Source organism: Spodoptera frugiperda, chromosome 10 (genome assembly GCF_023101765.2).
Source record: "Spodoptera frugiperda isolate SF20-4 chromosome 10, AGI-APGP_CSIRO_Sfru_2.0, whole genome shotgun sequence".
NCBI lineage: Eukaryota > Metazoa > Arthropoda > Insecta > Lepidoptera > Noctuidae > Spodoptera > Spodoptera frugiperda.
Window position 1 is genome coordinate 580512 of NC_064221.1, and position 23419 is coordinate 603930.

At 39.2% G+C, this 23419-nt stretch overlaps 2 protein-coding genes across 3 annotated transcripts in view; both read right to left on the reverse strand.

Annotated features, from left to right (window-relative positions):
• Positions 1 to 2500: 2500 nt before the first annotated feature.
• LOC118277375 (protein 4.1 homolog) overlaps positions 2501 to 23419 on the reverse strand; it is a 29582-nt gene continuing 8663 nt past the window's right edge. The window contains exons 1-8 of one of the 2 annotated variants that reach the window (XM_035596139.2): positions 22854 to 22960; positions 18466 to 18597; positions 9456 to 9603; positions 8980 to 9096; positions 7987 to 8170; positions 6661 to 6813; positions 6032 to 6217; positions 2501 to 3673 (exon numbers count right to left, since the gene is read on the reverse strand). In XM_035596139.2, the coding sequence (XP_035452032.1) occupies positions 3547 to 3673; positions 6032 to 6217; positions 6661 to 6813; positions 7987 to 8170; positions 8980 to 9096; positions 9456 to 9603; positions 18466 to 18597; positions 22854 to 22895 (1089 nt within the window). In that variant the 5' untranslated portion in view covers positions 22896 to 22960 and the 3' untranslated portion in view covers positions 2501 to 3546. Of the gene's footprint in view, positions 3674 to 6031; positions 6218 to 6660; positions 6814 to 7986; positions 8171 to 8979; positions 9097 to 9455; positions 9604 to 18465; positions 18598 to 22853; positions 22961 to 23419 lie in introns of those variants that run through there. The other variant, XM_035596140.2, reaches the window with a different exon arrangement.
• On the reverse strand, positions 10788 to 17184 carry LOC118278760 (uncharacterized). Its single transcript, XM_050696112.1, has one exon. It carries the CDS (start codon positions 12185 to 12187, stop codon positions 10982 to 10984), a length of 1206 nt encoding a protein of 401 aa, XP_050552069.1. The 5' UTR covers positions 12188 to 17184; the 3' UTR covers positions 10788 to 10981.

Sequence of the window (23419 nt, forward strand, 5' to 3'; positions counted from 1 at the left end):
CGCCGCCCATTGATGCATGAAACACCAGCGGCGTTACAAATGCGTTGCCGGTCTTTTGGGGGTTAGGAATTAAAGGGTTGTTGAGGATTCGGGGATTGGGAAGGGAGGTAAATCTGTACTAAAACACATCAAAATTGGCTTTCTTTTAAGAGTTTAAGTATGGATATTAGTGTAAAATACTATCGATATTCGGTTCGATATATTTGTTTTTTTTTTGTGGTATAAGCTGGTAAGCAATCAGACGGATCACCCGAAACACCAGAGGGGTTACCGCATTACAACAGACGTTACTTTTGAGGGTTGTGAATTTAAGAGTTGTTGGGGAATCAGGGATTGGGCACAAATTAAAATTGAGAAGAAATTAAAAAGAAATAAAACTAAGTTAAGGCGTCGAAAAAAATATTATGTAATCTGGTTGACCTAGAGATTTAAATGAACCATCTGTAAAATAATATTTATTAATTTCCTTACAAGAAATTGTTTAATAAAATTTTATCTGTATTGCTAAAAGGATAACATTGAAATTCATTAAACGGCATGATGTACTGAAAAAAAAAACATTTAAAATAAAAGAACTATTTATTTATACAATACATTACGTAGTAATTAAAACATTAATGGTTTTTACTCAGTAAATGATATATTTAAAAAGCAGGAACATTTTTGACATTCTATTCATTAATTTTATATAATTTAATAATCTTCTGACTGAACTAATGTATGACTTCAATAATCATTATAATTTATTATATTTAACATCTGAGTAGGCTAAAGTTAGACGGTTGGATCAAGAGCCTGATGCAGAAGGCAGTACTTCTGGACACAGCGCGTATTGTCCGGAAATACCTCTCTCTTGAGCCCTGACCGGCGTAGCTTGGATTTCTCCCGTTACTGGTGGGCTACTGCTTTTTGTACTATGTACTATTTATGTACTAAACAAGTACGATTAAAAAAAAAACATATAATTTAAGACCACAGAATGTGTGCATGTCACATTATTATGACAAGTGTTATGATCTAGACTACAGCTACCTGCGTAAGACCTAAGATGTACAAACACTGTCGCAAATAAAATTAATGGAAAATTTAAAAAAATAATATAAAAATATTATTTTCGAAAACTGACGTATAAACCAACTGAGTAATTAAAGTTTAGAGTATTTATAGTCATGAGTAGAGACTATTTAGTCAATTTTAAACCTTATAGTGCTTAAGAATAAAATTGAATGTTAATTGAATAATTTAGATAGTTGTTTTTATAATTTAGAGCAGAGTCTTACATCATTGTTTATATAGACATAAGAAAAATATTAATATACATACTATGTACATTTAATTTTTTTTATGTTTTTGCGTGCCTAATTACCTATTATTATATTTGGAGGGGAGAAAATCATCAAATGACTTGTTCTGCCTTAAGTAAGGCGAGACGGAGTGTCAGACTTTTTCTGACTAAAAACCAACCCATTCCTACTCCTGCTTTTTAATTTTTTAAAAAAACGTTGCCCCACATTAGGATTTTCTCCTGCGTCGTGGGTGCGTTTACAGACATACAAGTTTACATACGAGTACACATGACATGACATGATGTGATGTTTTTAACCAATAATAATAGCCATTAGAAACGGAATCTTTAAAAAATATTTTTTACTGCGAACCATTGACTTTACAAATATTGGTTCTATGCCGGGATACAACTTAGGGCTCGGAACGTTAGAGTTGTTTGCTCATCCACTGAGCCATTACATATATATGTACATGCCTACTTATTTATTGTATTATTAAGTTAGGCATATATTTGTTTTGTTATAAGTAAATAAGGATATTTAACTTCTTGGTTGAATTATCACTATATAAAGGTAGTATAAAACAAACTCGCTTTTTCGGTCCCTCTGTCCTTTGGATGCATAAATCTTTAAAACTACGCAACGGATTTTGCGGATTTTTTAATAGATAAAGTGATTCAAGAGGAACGTTTATATGTATAATACATGCATAATGTATCACCATTGCACCCAGTAGAAGCTGGGGCGGGTCGCTAGTTTAATATATGGTTGATCAGTTAAAGAACTCCCAATTGCCACGTCTCTGTCTGTCGTATCGAACAAATCTCAAAAACTACTGAATAGGTTTTGATTTAATGAATTTAAGAAGTTTAAGTGATACCTATGAAGATTATAATTGTGTTATTGATTTATTAGGTACTAGGTATCATTTAAAGTTAACGTTACCTATGTGAATTTTCGCATACCATTTGTGGTTGCGACTGAATCATGTGTGCAGAAATGTAAAGCAAGTGGGCGAGTCTAATTAGCGGGCGATACCACAATGCTGTTGATATTACAGGCAGTATGTACTTAGGTATTCTAATATAGATTTGTTATTTCGTAGAAATCATAGGTTTGTGTTGACAGAAGTAAAATAAAAACTACTGCAAACTTCGTAACAAAATTCGCTCAGGGAAATGAAACATTTTATAAAATAATTTTAAACTCTCGGATCTCTCTTTCAAGTTTTATTTATTTCACAAAAATATGTCTAGGTATAAAAATTAAAAAGGTAAATATGATACAGTAGTACAGTATTATTGTCGTATAAGCCCGTGAACGAGCAGCCGGATCACCTGGGGCCTTAGTCTGCTATTACAATACTGTCAGAATGGTCGATCATTGAGCAGTGCAAGAGGGACGGAGCTATGTAGGTTGTATAGCTCCTTCCCTCTTGCACTAGTAACACCAGAGGCGTGGGTTGCCGGCCTTTTGGGGGTTAGGAATTTAAGGGTTGTTGGGGAATCGGGGATTTGAAAGATTGGGAAGGGGAGTAATTGGGCCTCCAGTAACCTCACTCACACAACTAAACACAACGCAAGCGTTGTTTCACGTCGGTTTCTGTGAGGCTGTGGTATCACTCCGTTCGAGTCGGCTTATTCGTGTTGAAGCATAACTCTCCCACACTTAACCATTTAATCCATTAATACATAACATTACATTTATTTCGTACACTAAACAGTATATTAATCATAATACCTATTCATAAGTCTTCACAAAATGTTGCTTCCACATAACAAGGCCATGGATTCGATGACAGAACGGAACAAAAACACTAAATGGGACCTCCGTACATCACCTACGTACAAGTTACGTTAGGTGCTACGTCACGATAAGTAACTTTTATTGTAACTTTCGTCAGACACACTAAATTAATTATTATGTTAACGGCTTACTCATGTAATTGTTTGACGAGGAACTCGACTAGTTTCAAGCCATGCTAGAGTTAAGTCGCTAGTAGCAGCGCGACAATCGCCACGTCGTGTGTCGCGGAATGCTGTTCATGAATATGAGCCTCTAGCATGGCTTGAAACTAGTCGAGTTCCTCGTCAAACAGTTACGTGAGTAAGTCGATAACATAATAATTAATAAAGTAACTTTTAGTTAAAAGATCGTTGGTGACAACAGCCATGAGTGCCCTTCCTACCCTCTCAGGGTTTAAAGTGTGAGTTCATAAAACAGTGCTCGGTGTAGCTCCAATGGCACGGTGCGTGTGATGTCAGGCAGCGGTGGGCGTGTTGTCGGATTCGGCTCTCATCTGCCGCAGTGTACGTCTGCAGGAGAGACGTCGCGAGCCCAGCCGGGCAAACCCGGGTATACGCTCCACTACTACCGGGTATTCTCGTCTGGAAATTTATAAATTGGTTGTTAAAAGAATCAGAAAGTAATTATTAATTGTTTACTTATTTTAGTGCAGTGGCGTAGCGTAGTGGGGGCGGCAGGGGCGGCCCGCCCCGGGCGGCACTTTTTAGGGGGCGGCAAATTTTAAACAATAAATAATAAAAATATTTTGTAAATATTTCAACCATTTTATATTTTTTTCGCAACTAGAGATCGGAGAAAGTAGTGATAGTGGGGATGGAACCTTTAACGAGTGGTCCTGCCCCGAGAGGGAACCTTTAAATAGAGTCGACTGTACACATTTGGACCGAATAAAATAAGCTTACTCGTTAGGCGTAGTCCCGAAATCATGGAAAACGGTCTTGGTCCATCCGATCCCTAAACAAAAACCGGCCAAGTGCGAGTCGGACTCGCCCATGAAGGATTCCGTAACAGCAAGTAGATGACATAATATAAAAGTTGTAAAATAACTTGGTTTTACATAGTGTTTGTATGAACGACAAAGTTATATTTGCGGTTTTTGAAAATGTTTTATTTCTTAAAAACTAATAATGATATCTGGTTCCAACCAATTTTCGTTGTTAGTTTCTATTGAAATCTACAGCATATATTTATTTTTGTTTTCTCCTTCTTTTATTTTAAAAGTTAGAGGGGGGGAGACACTAATTTTTCCTCTTTAGAAGCGTCTAACTTTCAAACGGTTAATTTTGACGAAAAATAGTTTTAAGAACCTTAATGTCTTTTTTTAAAGACCTATCCATAGACACCCGTTATGGATATGTTAGCTGAAATTTTTTTTTTTAATCAGTTCCATGTATGGAGTGCCCCCTTTTAATTTTTAAATTTATTAATTTTTATTCAAAATTCAAATAGCGGTTACCGAAATACATCAACCTTCAAAGTTTCAACTATGTAGGCCCAACAGTTTCGGAAATAAATGGCTGTGACATACGGACGGACGGACGGACGGACGGACAGACAGACAGACAGACATGACGAATCTATAAGGGTTCCGTTTTTTGCCATTTGGCTACGGAACCCTAAAAAGGCGATAGAACAAATCCGTCCAACTACAGACCGATAGCCATAACTTCCTCTTCTCGAAAATAATGGAATCCATTATTAACTGCCAGCTCTTGCGGTACCTAGAGGATCACCAGCTACTCAGTGACCAGCAATACGGTTTTCGTAAAGGTCGATGGGCTGGGGATCTTCTGGTTTACCTGACACACCGTTGGGCACAGGCGATCGAATCTAAGGGGGAAGCGTTGGTAGTTAGCTTGGACATGGCAAAAGCCTTCGACCGGGTTTGGCATAAAGCGCTTCTTTCGAAGCTGTCTTCCCGAGAAATTGTGCGAATGGGTCTACTGCTTCCTTGCAGACAGAAGCATTAAGGTCGTTGTCGACGGGGAATGCTCCGACTCTCTGTCTGTAAACGCAGGTCAAGCTCAGCTCAAGGCTGCGTGCTATCACCTACCTTGTTCCTCCTCCATATCAATGATATGTTGCAAATCAGCAGCATTCATTGTTATGCGGATGACAGTACAGGTGATGCCTATTATACCGGCCGCGCTAACATTTCTCGGGAAAACGTCAACGAGAACTGAAACAGACTTGTGTCTGAAATCGAGACTTCTTTGCGGAGAATCTCAGATTGGGGTGAACTTAATTTGTTCCAGTTTAACCCTACTAAGACACAGGTCTGCGTGTTTTCTATTATGAATGTATGTAATGTGTAGTATACATTAAATTAAAATACCTAAATAAGGGGGCGGCAAAATTGTCTTCCGCCCCGGGCGGCCGACACTCACGCTACGCCACTGTTTTAGTGCCTAGTTTAACTATGATCGACTTGCCATATTCTCAGATAGACTTCAAGCTAGGAATATTATTATTAATGTAGTATTTGGAGTAATTAATTTAAGTACTGATAATGAATTTACGTGAGTTACATGTCGCTGATTAAATGAACTCATTTTAATGTACATCCCTGCCCCTTATTTCACAGAAAAACAACGTTCTATCTCTCTGTGAGTCAGAAATACTACTTAGTTCATGATAAGTTATTGAAATGTGACTAAATTGAATACCATGTCTCGATATTTCAAGTTCCAAAAAACAAAATTCTTTAAATTTTTCACAGTTCATCCGTGATCATGGCGCTTGCAACAGTGCCGAAATATCGGAAACTCATAGACATAAATAAACATGGAAAATATCGGCATATTCTCAAGTTTTAATTATAGTGTTAGTGACCATTTTAGTTTAAAAAGAAGTAACCTGTTCATAACCCTTACAATTTTGTTGACACCAAAAAAATATTCTGATTTCTATTAACAAAAGCATTAGGTTCCCGTAATTACCTGAAGAACATATGATGCTCGACGCTGCAGCGCCACAGCTTCTTGCAGGCGGAGGTGGACGCCAGCTTGAAGCTGAGGATGGTCTCGAACTCCTCGAACTCACCAGCCCGCAGCCGCAGCGTGAACAGCCGCTTGTTGTAGCAGATCTTCGTGATCTTCGCCCAGGGAAACTTGTTCATTGGGAGGCTGGAGATGAAACGTAAGGTTTGACATCAACAAATTTTAAAATGCCGGAGACTTTTTAAACTTATTCGGGAGGTCTTTAATCAAGTAGTATTTAAGTTCAATGATGGTAAACAGAAGCCAGAGTTTTAAGTCTTTTATTATTTGGTAGGGGCCAAGAGATATCGGATAGCACTCATATTAAGTCAGATTACTTAGGCTGTGTGGTGATGGCCTGACGGTAGATTCAAACATGTTTTTATTACCCTTACTCTTCCCGCGGGTGTTGTAAGGGTCGACGAAGGCTACGACTAAGCTTAATCCTTCTAAATTACGATCTCAAATTTCGCTTGCCAAGGTTGGAGATTCTGGTCCAGACCCCTCTTTTGTTTGGAAAGACCATAGTAGCGCAGTGCTCTCTCACAGGTTATTCAGTGGTGTTAAAACATGATATATAGCTATCTCACCCGTCCCTATAGACAGCGACTCCGTTATGGCACACGGCGAGTGCGATGGCGACGTCCTGGCAGTCGAGCGCGGTGTGCAGCTCCGCGCCGTACAGCGTCAGCCGCTTCGCAGTCTCCAGGTAGTTCAGCTCCGCCTCTGCTGGGGTCTGTCCTCTGGGAAAGATATGAAAGAAATTTAATTTAATGGTGTGGTACTCATAATCAGTTCTGATTCCTTAAAAATCGCCACATCCTCTCGCCACAAACCGGTATTTGCAAGTTCAGCGCGGCCCAGGGACATGAATGACTGTCTTGGATCCAGCAACGAAATTTATCAGAAGATATTATTAGAAGAGAAGAAAAAGAAAAGACTAAAATTAACTAACTGCAATGTGTTATAGGCAAAGGAGAATATGGTACATTTGTCAGCACGCCATTACTTGCTGTAAGTGTCGTAAGAGCCAACTAAGGGGCTTGTATTGAACAGGTGCGCTGATACTATTATTAGAACTTATGACGGGATATTTACCATGTTTATTAATTTTGGTGAGTTTCCGATATTTCAACACTGTTGCAAGCGCCATGATCACGGATTAACTGGAGTAAAATGCAGTTGGGTGTTGATGAGCATATTAGAGCGGTGAAAAACAACGACGCACAAAAATCCGCTATAGCTCAACACATCTTGGAGGCTGGATCAAACCACTGGATTGAGTTGCATAACCCACAAGTTATCTCGACAGAACGCCACTATATACCTAGACTGGTAAGAGAAGCGATTGAGATAACCAAGTACAAAAACTTCAACCGGGAGGATGGGTTTCAACTGTCGAGGGCTTGGAATCCAGTGGTCCAACTATGTAAAACCCGCAAAACTGCCAAGAAAGAAGAAAGTTCGCGAGCGGACACAGTGAGTTTTGTGTGTCGAGAGTTAAGCCGAGTTACAAGTGACAATGGTAGTGGTATTACCGGTGTCAGCAAAAAACGAACAAGAAAGCGGGTAGACCGATTTGTCTGCTCGTAAACACCCACCCGCATTTACTCCAGTTAATCCGTGATCATGGCGGTTGCAACAGTGCCGAAATATCGGAAACTCACCAAAATAAATAAACATGGTAAATATCCCGTCATAAGTTCTAATAATAGTGTTAGTGACCATGTCAGTTTAAAAACTTATAGGTGCGCTGATACCAAACCTGATCCTTTTAAACTGCGATCTCCAATCCGCTTACCAAGCTTAGAGAATTTGGCAAATCCCTATCTTGTTACAGAAGACCCATAGTTCAGCACTGGCCTCTCACGGGCTGATAATGATGATGATGATTGACTTTAATATTATATATTCACCTATGTTTCCGATACAGCTCGTCGATGTTAGCCTCCAGTTCAGGCGTGATGGCGCTGACGGGCACGGCGCTGTGCTGGTGCAGCGCGGTGGTGATGTCGTGGCACTCCTCGTAGTCGCCCAGCTCCGCCTGCAGCACGTACGAGGACAGCAGCGCGTAGGTGATCTGCGAGCATGTTAGGCGACCTGCAAGTTTTAGGGGAAACATTTATATACAGTGTGTAACAAAATACCCATATATTGACAGCACGGTTGGTGCGGTGGCTGGGCAACTGGCTGCCACGCAACGGGTAGCGGGTTCGATTCCCGCACGGAGCAACTGTGTATGTGAACTTGTAAACGCACCCACTATACAGAAGAAAATCCTAATGAGGGGCAACGTTTTTTAAGAAGAAAAAGAAGTAAGAAGAAATATATATCAAGAAGCACTGAAGACTATACTTGGTGTCGCATGGTTCTTGATTTTAAGTCATCATACAAACGTATCACAAAACTACAGGGGTCACTTGCTAATTACGAAACATTTCTTCTGTAAATCTGATCGCTTAGTACCTGTATCTACCTAATTTTGATGTTCGGTTTCTGGAATTTTATGTATTGAAAAAAATCATAATTTCGTTCGTTCCATGAAAACGTGAGTTTAAAAAAACCTCCCCGTATCGTTTGTTATGTTGTCTAGAAACTGTGCACTTGATATGTTTAACCCCTTTTTGTTACATCTATACTAATATTATAAAGCTGAAGAGTTTGTTTGTTTGTTTGTTTGTTTGTTTGAACGCGCTAATCTCCAAAACTACTGGTCCGATTTGAATAATTCTTTTTGTGTTGGATAGTGCATTTGTCGGGGAAGGCTATAGGCTATAAAACATCACGCTATGACCAATAGCAGCCAAGCAGAGCAGGTGAAACCACGCGGAAGTAGCTAGTCGTGTATAAATGTTGGGTAGCTGTAATGGGCAGGTGTAAAATCCCTAGTTATAGAATGAGTGGCCTACCTTCCATGAGGTCTCGTCTGACGGCCAGCGCTATCTGGTACCTGGTGGCGTCATCCTTCAGCTCGCTGGGCTCCGGCGGGTAGAACTTCACTGCAAGCCGTACGTCCCAAGGTTCGTCTGGAAAATATGGATGAACTGCCTTAGAGAATCGTCTTATCAAAAAATCATGACCAGTGGTATTAGAAGAAGTTCGATCTCTCTATCTTTCTCTCTATCTCTTTCTCTCTTTCTTTCTTTCTCTCTCTTTCTCTCTCTCTATCTCTCGCTCTATCTCTCGCTCTATCTCTCTATCTATCTCTCTCTCTCTCTTTATCTCTCTCTCTCTCTCTCTGTCTCTTATCTCTCTCTCTCTCCTCTCCCCCCCTCTCTCTCTCTCTCTCTCTCTCTCTTTCTCTCTATCTCTCTCCAATTCTGCTATTTCAATATTGACATTACAGCTAATTAAGAATCTTCCCAAAAACATGAAAACTACTGACTTCTGAAAGTCTTAGACAGTCTCCTGTTGAGGTCTACCCAGACCCTGGGGTCCCCTCGCTGCGTGTACAGCAGTCCGAAGTAGTCTCTCTCCACCAGGTCCAGGGAGTCGCAGATCTTGTCCAGCAGGTCGGAGCCACGGGCTTTGCGCTGGAAGAAGAAGAAGATAGTCATATCAATTACATGGCTCACTATTGGCACCGGCAAGAGGCTATCCTAATAGCAGTCCCAAAAAGTACGTGCAGAGTAGGACATTTTGCAATGTTTTGTTACACTTTTTTAAGGGGAACATCATCGAATGACTTCTCTCGCCAGGGCGAGACGAGAGGGAGTTTCAGACTCTTACTGACTAAAAACCACCCTGTTCCTACTCCTGCTTTTATAGCTGGAGCCCCGGTAAACTGGCTAGGTAGCCCGCAGCTTTAATTTACCTACTTAATCTTAATTTCAAATTACTCATTGTTGCTAGGCTAGCAAGCCTAGCTTTCGGGTAGTTCTTCGAAATTCGATTCTTCGACTGATTCATATGGCCAAAATTTAATTCCACTTTAAGATCTGTAACACGTGTTCATATGAAAATAGGTATACCAAATAACGTATATTCGAATAAGGGACTTGTTTTTAAAAAATAGTTTTCGAGATATCGAAGTTCGAATATTTTCTGCCCAGATGAATCAGAAATTGTTACAGATGAATCTGTTGAACAATTGAAAATTGTATGTAAATGAGCTCTGTAATTATTTTAATTTCAGGTTCTTTTAATTTCTTTTTAGATGGAATGCTAATTTCGAGTACTTTCGCACAGAGAAGTCACGAGCATTCATCACCACGCTTGCTCAGGGCGGATTAGCAATTTCAGACTCATATTAATTACATTCCCAAAAAAAAAATATTTAATTATAGCTATAACCTTTATAGCTAAGTTAATTTAAAAATAAGAATAGTAAAATAATGTATAGCAGAATCAATAATTTATTTTAAAATTCATATGCGGTTTTGACCATACGAATCAGGCACAGATGTATCAGGATTTTGCTTACAATCATGCATAACTCATTGTATATACCGACTTCATTCTTGTCATTTTTCTACACGAATGTATAACCAAAAAGCTTCACACGAAACATAGATTGAAGTTTTAAAACTGTAAAGTAAATTTTATAAAATAGGCATTGTAATCAGGATGCCATGTAAACCAAACACAGATGAATCAGATTCAGATATTTACCCTAGTAATACCTGGATCTAAGCCAACCAGCCGCACGTCCGCCTCCTAGCTTGTCCGTTGCACGCCTGAGGAATATGAGGTCTTGCAGGAATAAAAGAACTGTACAAATACTCAAACAACGGAGATATATAATTTTGGTGTTAACAGAGCAAATGATGAAAAGCAAGTGACGACATAACGTGCATTAATATGCTTCCTTAAAATTACGAGCCTAATTAGGCCGTTGGAAAGGTTGCTATGAAGCAACGGCTAGGCGCTTCAACATGCCCCCGGGCGTTGAAAGCAACGGTTTCAACCAAATTAATCCGAAGACACCGGCAGCGGGCAGATCCTGTTAAATGCGCGTCGAACAACTCCGGTGGATGTCTTTATGTCAGCTACTCGAGCGATGCCATCTTTCCCTGGGTAGACAGCCACAATCCGTCCCAAGCTCCACTTCAAAGGAGGAAGGTTATCTTCCTTTATCACGACCAATGTGTTCACCCGTAATGCATCCTTCGAGGAACGCCACTTGGTCCGCAGCTGTAATTCTGCAATGTACTCTTTGCTCCATCTATGCCAGAAATGCTGACGCAGCTGCTCAATGCGTTGAAAGCGAGATAGGCGGTTGGCAGAGCAATCGCTGAAGTCAGGTTGCCTTAAGGAAGTGAGAGGTCGCCCAACAAGAAAATGTCCTGGCGTGAGCGGACTGTAATCGGCAGGATCGGAAGATAACGGCGTCAGTGGACGAGAATTCAGGACGGCTTCAATTTTAGTTAATGCGGTGTAAAGCTCTTCAAATGTCAAATTACAATTTCCCAACACTCGATTAAGGTGGTACTTTGTTGACTTTACACCTGCCTCCCAGAGTCCTCCGAAATGTGGGGTATACGCGGGTATAAAATGGAATCTGATTCCATCTTTCGCTGCATCCTCACTCAATGACGAACTAGTCGATTTTAAAAACTTGGATAGTTCGTTGTATGCACCGACAAATGAGGTACCGTTGTCGGAAAAGATATCAACGGGTTTTCCTCTACGAGCAATAAATCGATGCAAAGCCAGTAAGTAACTTTTACTAGTTAAGTCGCCAACAAGTTCCAAATGAATGGCTTTAGTAGTAAAACATATAAAAATGGCAATGTACACCTTTACCAGCCTGCATCCACGGCCTTGACGACTGGCACACAAGATAGGGCCGGCGTAATCAACGCCCGTACTCTCGAAGGGATAACCTGGACGAAGCCGTTCTTGCGGTAAGTTACCCATAATAGGTGCGACCACCTTACCCTTCATGCGCCGACACAGAACGCACTTATGATAACAAGCCTTCGCCAAGTTGCGGCCCCCTATCGGCCAATAAGATTCCCTTATCGAAGCTAATAATAATTGTGGGCCAGCGTGCATAAGCCTTTTATGCTCAAAATAAAATAATAATTTAGTAAATTGATGAGTGGACTGTAATAAACAAGGATGTTTTTTATTATATAAAAATTCAGAATTATCGAGACGTCCTCCTACTCGCATTATATTTTTGTCATCTAAATAAACATTAAATTTTAAAAGGACGCTCTTCTGAGGTAAGCTCTTTTATTTAAAAGTAGTTCATACTCGGGAAATGATTCGTACTGACACCTACGAATGACAACAGTGAGTGCATCTTCCAACTCATCCTGTGTCAAATAATTAGTTTTAGGATACTGCTTCTGACATGATTTGATAAATCTTAACACATAAGCTACAGAGCGTATAAGCCGTGAATAATTGGAAAACCGGTTAAATTCAATTAATGCCTCACCTTTAGATTCTAATATTACTGCATTTAACGATAGATTAGGTCGAGTCTCCGGTAACGTCTCTGAACATTTGACTTGAGTCGGCCACTCAGACCGATCTAGTCGTAAAAAATCTGGTCCTGACCACCATAGATCCAAATGCCGCAGAACACTAATATCCACACCACGAGATATTAGGTCTGCGGGGTTTTGATCGGTTGGGACGTGCCTCCAAGTACAGGTACCGGTCTTATCCAAAACTTCAGCGACGCGATTTCGCACAAACGGCTGAAGTTTGGCAGGCAACATCTGTAACCAGCCCAACACGATGGTCGAGTCAGTCCAACAGTAGACTCGACTGATAGTCAACCGGAGTGACCTTACCACCTTTTCACAAAGACGAGAACCGACTACTGCACCACACAACTCAAGCCGAGGAATTGTTGTGGGCTTTATGGGAGCTACACGACTTTTAGCTATCAACAAACGAACAAGATACTCACCCTTATCATTAACACTGCGAATGTAAGCGCAAGCACCGTATGCAGACTCAGATGCATCTGTGAAAATGTGGAGTTCTACCTCCGTATGTAAATTGCAAACTACAATACGAGGAATACGCAAATGATTTAAAAGAGGTAATGACTTCAGTATATCATTCCAACGTTTGCTAATTTCACTAGGCAAGGGTTGATCCCATGACAATTTATCTAACCACATTTTTTGTAAAAGCATTTTCATGGAGACAACAATAGGGCCCAATAGACCTAAAGGGTCAAAGATTCGCGCAATCACGGACAACAAATCGCGTTTAGTAGACCCAGCTGATGGCTGACTCAATTTTATGGGGAACCCTAATTCATCTGATCTGACATACCAACTAAGACCGAGTAGTTTGTCAGGCTCATTCGATCCAATATTTAAGTCAAATGAATGAGAAACAGTGTCTGAAACTAGTTGCGGTTCATTCGACTTCCACTTTCGCAGTGGCATACATGCCGATGCCAACTCTTTGGTCACTTGGGAACGAATAAATTTAGCTGTATCTAAATCATCACAGCCGGTTAGCAAATCATCGACATAGAAGTCGTGTGAGATGACTTCACATATTTTAGAATCACTGCATTCGAGTCCTATTTGCCTAAGACAACGCGTGGCAAGAAACGGAGCACTAGCCGTACCATACGTGACGGTGTTAAGTTCGAATACTTTAATAGGGTCAGCAACATTGTCACGCCAAACTATCCGCTGCAAGTGTCTATCCGACGGATGTACACTAACTTGCCTATACATCTTCTCCACGTCTGCCGATAAAACATACTTGTGGCATCTAAACCGAAGAAGTATAGACAATAGGTCGTCCTGTACAGTGGGCCCGACCATCTGTAAATCGTTGAAGGACACTCCCGTCGACGTAGGACAACTCGCGTTAAATACAACGCGAAGTTTGGTCGTGCTACTTGACTCGCGCAGGATACCGTGATGCGGAATGAAATAACCAAGGCCCAAAGTTGAATCATTAATAAGACTCATATGACCGAGGGTCTCATATTCTAACATAAACTCGTGATACATTTTACTAAAATCAGGCTTAACCTTTAACCTACGCTCTAATGACTGTAAACAATGTGTAGCTTTCTTGTAAGAATCACCTAACACTGAAGAATCTTTCTTGAGAGGGATACGAACACAAAAACGACCATCAGGCATCCGCGTCGTATTTTTGACAAAATGATCCTCACATAATTTCTCTTCCGGCATATAAGTCGCAGTATATTTCGCATTCACCTCCTCCAATTGCCAAAACCTTGTCAAATCTGATCTAAGATTTTCCAAGTCAGTATTATTGTCAGAAACAGTTTTAGAAAAATTACATTTTAAATCACTACACAACAATGAAATAGAATTCTGACTAATTGGACCGGAAACTATCCACCCTAAACTAGTTTCATACAAAACTGGTTTTCCGGTACCTAGTTTTATTCTTTGTGATCCTAACAAATCCCAAAAGAGATCAGCACCGATGAGAATATCTACCTCAGCGGGCTTGCAAAATGTAGGATCTGCTAAAGTTATATTTAGCGGAATATTTAATGTCGAGTAATTAACTTCGCGGCACGGAACATTACTTGTAATGTATGGCAAAACAAAACAATTAAGATCGAAAGTAATACTATCGTCCATCGGTGTTATCCTTACACGACACAATTTACCTGCGCGCGACGTAACATTATTTATACCAAGTATACATTTGTTTACTTGCGTTGTTACTAACTTCAATTGTCTGCATAACCGGTCTGTGATGAATGACGATGTGCTGCCGCTATCGAGAACTGCGCGAGCGACGTGCACTACGCCATTGTTGTCCCGCAGTTTGACCTGTGCGGTGGACAACAACACATCACGCTGCTTATGATCACGGGATGATGCAATGTTTGCTGACAACGCTACGTTACTCGTGTCCGTGGAAGCAGACGGTACAGACGAAGATGGTGACGAGTTATTTGAATTACCGTTAATTGTATTCACCTCAGTGCATTTATTATCGGTGTGAACTAGTGTATTATGCCTGCGCTTGCATAGTTTACAACCTGGTTTTTTACATTTATTGGCATAATGACCGGACCGAAAGCAGTTAAAACAAATCTTAAAGGTGGGCAGTAGTTTGAATCGAGCGTCATTGCTGAGTGCGAGAAACTGTGGACAATTATTTAGCGAATGATCTCTGTTACAATTAGGACACACTTTGCGAGACATTTCGTCGTGATTTATACTGTGATTAAGAGACTGTGTAGCTACCATAGATTTTATCTTAGGACATGATTTATTAGATGTTTGGGAACAATTATTGCGTGATAATTCTAAGGTCTCAATAAGGTCAGCTCGATTACGCAGGAATTTCATGAAATCTTCAAACGTTATAGGGCTGTCCTTATCTATCCTACCTTTGCACTCTTCCCACTCGCGATAGGTCTTTTGATCAAGCTTGCGAGTCATAATATAAATCAATAACGTGTCCCACTGCTTAACAGGCTCACCTAACGACTCTAATGCTCGCAAGTCTTTATTTATTAAATCAATTAGAGATTTTAATGCAACAGAAGACTCCTTTATGATGCTTTCAATATTAAATAACGCAGACACATGATTTTGTATGAGTAATCTTTTGTTATCAAACCGATCACATAACAACTGCCATGCCACAGAATAATTACTCGAAGAAAACTCAATAGAATTGATAACTACCGCAGCTGACCCTTCAAGAGATGCTCTCAAGTAGTGAAATTTATTAATTTCGTCAATGCTATCATTGCAATGAACGAGACTACTAAAGGTGTCACGGAATTCTAGCCAATTCGTATATAAACCGCTGAACTTAGGTAACTGGATTGTTGGCAACTTAACTGGCTTATGCACATTAGTGTGACTACCCTTACAACTTTCCATCGACTCATTATCTTTATTATAGTCACTGATAATATTCTGTGCCCTGGACAAGGATTTATAATAAAGAGACTCAAAATCAGAACGTTCGGAAAATTGTAATTTAATGTCCTCGACAAGGCATTCCAGACGTAACTGTACCTCATCATACTGCTCATACAACGACTCCATCTTGCCTATGCGCAACTGCAGCTCAGCCATGTCACAATTGGTTAGGGTTCTGTCCTTGAGTGAATCCAGAAAGGTAACGAAAGCAGTCAATCGACCTTTAAAGCTTCCTCGCTTCTTGACTAATTCCCTTTCCTCGGACATACTGGGAGACAAGTGTATTCAACCTGGAATTGATACAGGAATACTATTTAAATATGAACAATATGTACCTAAGACGCGTCTAAAGGCTTTATAATTTGTACAGTTAACAATACTAAGCCAACAACAAACACAATGTAGCATCAATTAAACTAACTATGATTTAACGTTCGATAACTTTAAGTTATAGTTAATGATGCAATATGTTCAGTTACCTACAATGTTATGTTATAAACCTTTTCTACAAACCAATTAACGAAGCAAATAAATTAATAAACACTATTGAAACTAACTCGATATAACATTAAGTTAATTGAACAAACAATGACTTGCATTAATATCTAACACTCAAAAACAATACGAATAATTATGTCTAGGTACCTGCTAACATTAAAAATAACTATGTGAATTAGTTACAGTTTTGTATAAATAAAGTTTAAATGATGTAGCAAATAAGCTAACTATACTATAATAAATATAAATTAAAACTTTTACTGTTACATAAATACTAATCACAATGTAACAAAGTACCAAATGATTTTCAATCTAACACAATGCACTAATGTAATATAATACTAATAAATACACTAACCTGTGATATTTCTTAACGATTTAGTTTTATTTATATTACCTGAGTGTTGGGTGATGATATTAATAGAATAAATGCAATACACCGCAATTAAATTGCTTGAGTTCAGTCCAACTAATTGTCCTGCAAAAAACCTGCAAGTCACGCCGGCTAATTGACGATCCTTAATTATTCCTTTCTTCAATTTTAACCGCTGATCTTCATATATCCGGTTCGAATGGACCATGTAGAGGAATATGAGGTCTTGCAGGAATAAAAGAACTGTACAAATACTCAAACAACGGAGATATATAATTTTGGTGTTAACAGAGCAAATGATGAAAAGCAAGTGACGACATAACGTGCATTAATATGCCTCCTTAAAATTACGAGCCTAATTAGGCCGTTGGAAAGGTTGCTATGAAGCAACGGCTTAGGGTTTAATTTGATTTTCTACTAATCTGCTTCAAATTTTTCGACTTGGAAAACATACTTAATCAAGAATTCACACTCACCTTTCTTATTCAACCTACCACATGTTTTACTTTTAATTACATAATATACATACATACATATTGACTTAACATTAAAAGAAAAGACGTTAAACGACGCCTCCGTTTGTGCCGGCGCCTCTACCGGCACAAAAACAAACAAAAGAAGAGACAAATCCTAAAGGTTCTTTTCTCCCGGAGATGTACTATGTAGCAATGCTACAAAGATGTAATAGCTAAGCTGTGAAACTATGTAGCCGTTACCACTGATACTAAGCTATGTAGCTGTGCGAGGAAGATGCGCAGCTCGAGTAGTTATGCGATGTATCGATAGTAGGGAAGCCAGCCATTGCACGCATCTTTCTATATAATAACTTAGCTGAGTTCGTTGCTGCCAGTGTTAAGCTATACAGTGTACCAATGAATATCATTGGTGGCAGCCAAACGCATCCACACACGTAGTATAGCACATGTCTGGTGGAAAAGCCCCCTAAATCTTGTCTCTTTTAAATCCCTAATCTCTAATTCAGTTTGACACGAGCAGAGTCGGGTGGTAATAGATGTATACGCAAGGTCACCTGTGTGACTGAGTGATGGGTAATTGGTGAGCCCGACCTTAATTGAATGATGAGGATTCAAGACGCGAGCGAGGATTGAGATTGCCTGAGATAATACCTTATGGATTTGATTTAGTTTTCTAAGAGAATTGAGAAAGATAGAAAAATATTATATGTATACCTAAGTAACTATAATAATAGCAAATGACAGCATGAAAATTTAACAAAAACTTGCAAGCAGAGGTTTAAGCAGATCCGAAGCTGCGGACTACCTAGCGGGTTTACCGGGGTTCCGTGTCTAAGGGCAGGAGTAGGAACGGAGTGGTTTTTAGTCAGTAAGAATCTCACACTCCGTCTCACCTCGCCCAAGGCGGGAGAAGTCATTGGATGATTTTCCCCACAAAAAAGGGGGCTTAAGCAATCAAGCAAGGTTTCAAGCAGAAATCAGTCGCATTTGCACAAACTATACAGCATGAGCTAATAGAATTCCGAAGAAAAAGATTAAGTTTTAAAACCTCTTCAATGTGTTCAGATGATAAACAGAATCTTCCTTCCAAAAATATTCTGGAAAGCTCTTCAACGCAAAACATGATTAAAGTATTTAGTACCCTATCATTAAAAAACTAAAATACAATTTCCCTTAACAAATAAGTTTACTTACATCAACATCAACAGTGATGTGCTCTGCTAACATGAGCTCGACGCGCACGCGCCGGCTGCCGGCGATGCGCCCGCGTCGCTCCATGCCGTCATCTGACGCCAGTCGACGGAGACTCTCGCGCATACTGCAGCACTGGAACAGAAGTATCACACCTGTGACGTCACTGGAGATAAGATTGTTTAAATAGTTGTGTGTGTTCAGGGCTGCTTGGTGACTGACCTTTCGTTTTTATCTTGGACTTAAGATGCGTTTTTAGTCGATGTTGTTTTTTTTTGTTTTTATAGGAAAGTAATAATAATCTGCCCCGTGTGGCGATGACCAAGTATTACCTACCGTAAAACGGGGTGAATAGAATTCGAGGAGTGAATAGATACAGAAGAGGGGTGAATAAATGTTGGGAAAATATTCTAACATCTATTCACCCCATTCCTGTGTCTATTCACCCTTTGAATTCAATTTACCCCCTTTTAACAAATATACAATTGTAAAACAGAGATCAGGCATCAGCGCCCTCTGACGCCGGCCAAGTATTAAGTATTTAGGGCTAAATTGGCGTTTGGCTACTATCTCGCCTAATTATAAGCTTGTGGGCAATCGTGTTCCATCGCATCAACATGCGTCCTACGATGGGGCACGCCTACCCACAAGCAATCCATTTACTCGAGACTTAATGTCTTTGGCAAACTCCTCTTATGTAGTGAATACCGGTGGTCTAACATTTGACTCTCACAAGAGTCACAGGCTGTTAAGATCTTTACATAGCAACTGAGCTGCAGTGGATCAATTACGAGCTGAAGATGATGATAGTGATAGTGTTTGAAAACAAACAAACAGACAGACAGACACAAGTTACATACACAATAACTGCAGTAACACAATCACACGCTGAGAAAGTTCTTGGAAACTTGACATGATACGTGTAGTGTGTGAACCCTGTCTAGATAGTGAACAACCATGTGAAATGAGCACTAAGTGAGTGTTACAAGACAATGGATAATCTACCTTGACACTTTCTAAATAGGGTGTAAAGTGTAGTGAGGGATGATTGTTGAGAAAGTTGAAATTGTGTCGTCTACAAATCCTTGAATCTCTAAAAGGTCGGCAACACATTTATAACTCCATTGGTAAACTGGGTGTCCACGCGCGACGCCGATTGCTGATTGTCAGGTGATACATCAGTTCGTTGGCCGCCCTATGCCCCAATAATAGAATAATAAAGCTGAAAATCTACACAAAGTAGATATCACAGCAAAAAAATCTGGTTGGTGTAAATTTTTACATTCTTTTCATAATAAGAGATCAAAGACCTTTCTTCGAGTCCCGAGTTGCGCACGATTCCCTTTTGTAATCGGATTCTCTATTAGTTATTACGTCACGATTCACTGGTTGTGGTGAAAGCTCATCTGGGGACTGTTCGAGCGTGGCGCCCCCTACTGATGAAACGGAACCGACCTGCAACTCTGATAGGATTCTTCAGTTCTTCTTAGATATTTTTGTAAGGTATTGACTGTATATTATTATAAGAGGTAACACTTGGTTAGTACATACTGTACACCTACCTATTTGTATTTTTGTATTATCTATACATACAGTATGTTAACTAACAAAGGGCGTTCGTTCCTGTAAACCCGCAATAGTATAGCATCCATACATGGTAAAAAAAAATATTACCATTCAAAAACAAAATAATTTATTTTTTTTAAATATTAAAATATTCACCAAAATTTTTAAAGCGATACGTAAAAGAAACAATCTGTGCTCGCGTAGTTAAAGGAAGGCATCGTTGCAATTTATTGCTTATTTTTCTATGCTAATATTTTTATTTTAATCTATTAATGAAATAGTTTAACAAGTTTAAAGGAACGCCCTCTGTTAGTTAACATACTGTGTAATAAATCTGTAGAAGCCAGTTTTTATATGAAGCATTTCTCTAAAGTACCTATTTAATTGCTGTGAGTTATTTCTAGTTACTCAAATATTTTTAATCGACTTCAAAAAAAGAGGTTCTAATTTGATCTGTATGTATGAATCCAATGTTTATGCGCGATAATCTCATGTTTGACTGAGCCGAAATCCACAACAAATACGGTTTTCAGCATGGTATTTTTTGGTCATCAGTGGCCACTTATAGGCTGTTGGTGTTGATGAAGGTTAAATATCGACAAAAGAATACTAGGAAAATGTTTTTGTTTGCTAGGGTATAAACGCCAAAATGACATTGTATCCAGAGCCATGAGAGTAAGCGCATTCGAAAGTGCGGAAAATTTTACGTAGGATGGCATAATAAACTCATTTTTGACCAAAATGTCGCTTATACCCTATTTCCTTTTAACCATCGATATGGAGCAAGGCAGTAAACACATCATTTGCGTAGTCTAACTAAATTGTTTGTAGTTACACAATCAGCTGCAGGTGCAGAGTAGGTTCCAACGAGATGCACAGTTTACGTGATTGCAATATCTTTGCTGGCAATGAGCCGAGGAGTTCGCGCGTCAATAATAGTAAGGAGTGGACGGTATCTCCACATTTACTGGAGGTGTGGCTTATAAAGTAAATGTTGAAGATCGATTCACTCGTAGTTCTAAAATAAATAGAACTAAATGTACCTAGGAGTGTATGTATGTAGTTTATTTTATAAACGTGATCATGGCCTAGCTGGTTTGTCAAACACAGTTTGACAATGTACTTAGCTGAAGGGAAAGCGGGACTTAAATACACAGGGTTGCTAGAATTAGGATCATGTTAATCTAAATTATTTTTGGGTATTAGGTAACTCATTATCTGATCCGGAGTTGCGGACTACTTAGCGGGTTTACCGGGGCTCCGGCTCGGAAAGCAGGAGAAGGAACGGGGTGGTTTTTAGTCAGTAAGAGTCTGACACTCCCTCTCGCCTCGCCCAAGGCGGGAGAAGTCATTGGATGATTTTCCCCCTTAAAAAAAATCATTATGGCTCTGAATACTGATTTGACTTTGATGTTATCATGACACAAAATGTAGAACCTAAAGGTTTCCCCCCTCAAAAAAAAGGGAACTCAATATAAGTGAGCAATAAATAAAATATCTACTAAATAATATCCATAAACAAATACTCCATTTTTTTAAAGAATACGTTGTCCCACATTAGTAGATTTTCTCCTGTGTCGTGGGTGCGTTTACAAACATACAAGTTTACTTACACATGACACCCAGACCCGAAACAACAATTTTTGGATCACACAAAAAGTTGCTCCGTGCGGTAAGCGAGTCGGCTACACGTTGCGCGGCAGCCGTTTGCCCACCTCGTCAACTCTGCAGTCGTACTCTACAGACATACATACGCCTGTCTCTTATAGGCTTGTCTCCAATGGAACGCCAATGCATACGAATGGTACATACTTGTTTCACTTAACCTCCATACATACACCTCCCAAAATATTAGCTCCGGATCAGTCAATCTATATCGATCCTCTCAACCTGATGGCCATAAAACTATTATCAGAATATTTCATAAACACATCGGCATGCGATCTTCAATATTATTTGCATGTAGATAAGTACCAATATCGCTTACGTTAGTTATAAATTGTATTTACACTGGATATAAGGAAGATTTTGAAGTAAGCGGCTGTTTGTTTTCTTTAGATCATAATGCTTTTATCGCGTTTGAAGAATTGATTTTTATTACATAGCAAGATTTGGCTTTGAAAGCCTTTAAAAATAGTGTTTTTGAGGGAGTTCTTTGAAAAGGGGGATTCTTGCTTATTTGTTAGTGAATGAATGAATTAATGAGTTTTAAGTATTTAAATCAAGTTAGATACGTAAAAAAATGCATTTGGAAGCAAAGAAACGAAGCCACTAGCGTGACACCACTTAACCTTTTTCATTTCTTGATAATGAACTATTTTCTGATATAAGAATTTCATTAATTGGTAACGTATGTCTTATGAATGGTAATTTAATAACCTTCGAAATGAGAGTATTTTTTTGTAAATCGAATATTTTTTTAAGATTTTTATAGGTTTTTTTTTAATATTAACTATCGTGAGACATGCATACATTAAGGCTGCGCGACGTCGCCGCATCTGTACACGCTTTATCATGATGAAGAGTCCATCTGTGACTCGAAACTAGTAGACCTTTTCTACTTCAATGTACGTGAGTAAACCGTGATTTTTAGTTATTTTAGAGGGTTCTATAAAATGAAAAACAATGCTAGTGACTCCGTTTCTATGCTCCCCAGTGTAGATAATAGATGTAATGTTGAGAGTAACACCCTCTTGCAGAAGCAAGTACTTGGGTCTTTGGAGAACCAAAGACCCAAGTAAAATAACAAACACAGAAAAGAACACATTTAATATACCTAATCGAGTAGAAATAAAATGAAAAACAATCCATATATTACCAATTACCATCAAATTCCCCAAACGATCACTTTTCACGATTTTATTCATCACTGCACTCTGTATTACACCTATCGACACTACCACGAACCACTGAAGTCCACCGACTACTGTAAAGTAAAGCCAACCTGTTTCAGCTCTATAACAGCTCCCCATCAATATAAGTGTACCAAAAATAACAACACAAAAGAAAATATTATCTAAATGTTTGTCCGTAAGGAATGCTTTGTGAACGCACTAGGAAGTCAAATCGTCGCGGTTTCATTAAACTGTTTTAAATTGTGGTTCGTTTCGGAACAATCAATTGATTATGCCGTCTTTTAATTGATTATTTCGCTTCTCAATGCAAGATTGGGTTGTTTGGCTATAGTTAAAAGACTGGCGCCACTTTTCCGTTATGCTGAATTCTTATTCCACTTATGAATATTAAAGGAGCCGGTGAACGAGTAGACGGATCACCTGACGATGGTAAGCAATTGGGTAGATGACTAATTTTTATTTTAATGTCTGTCTTGTGGATGATTGTAAAACATTAGTCAAGTGTTTTTTTATATGGTACGGGAACAAATACTTTT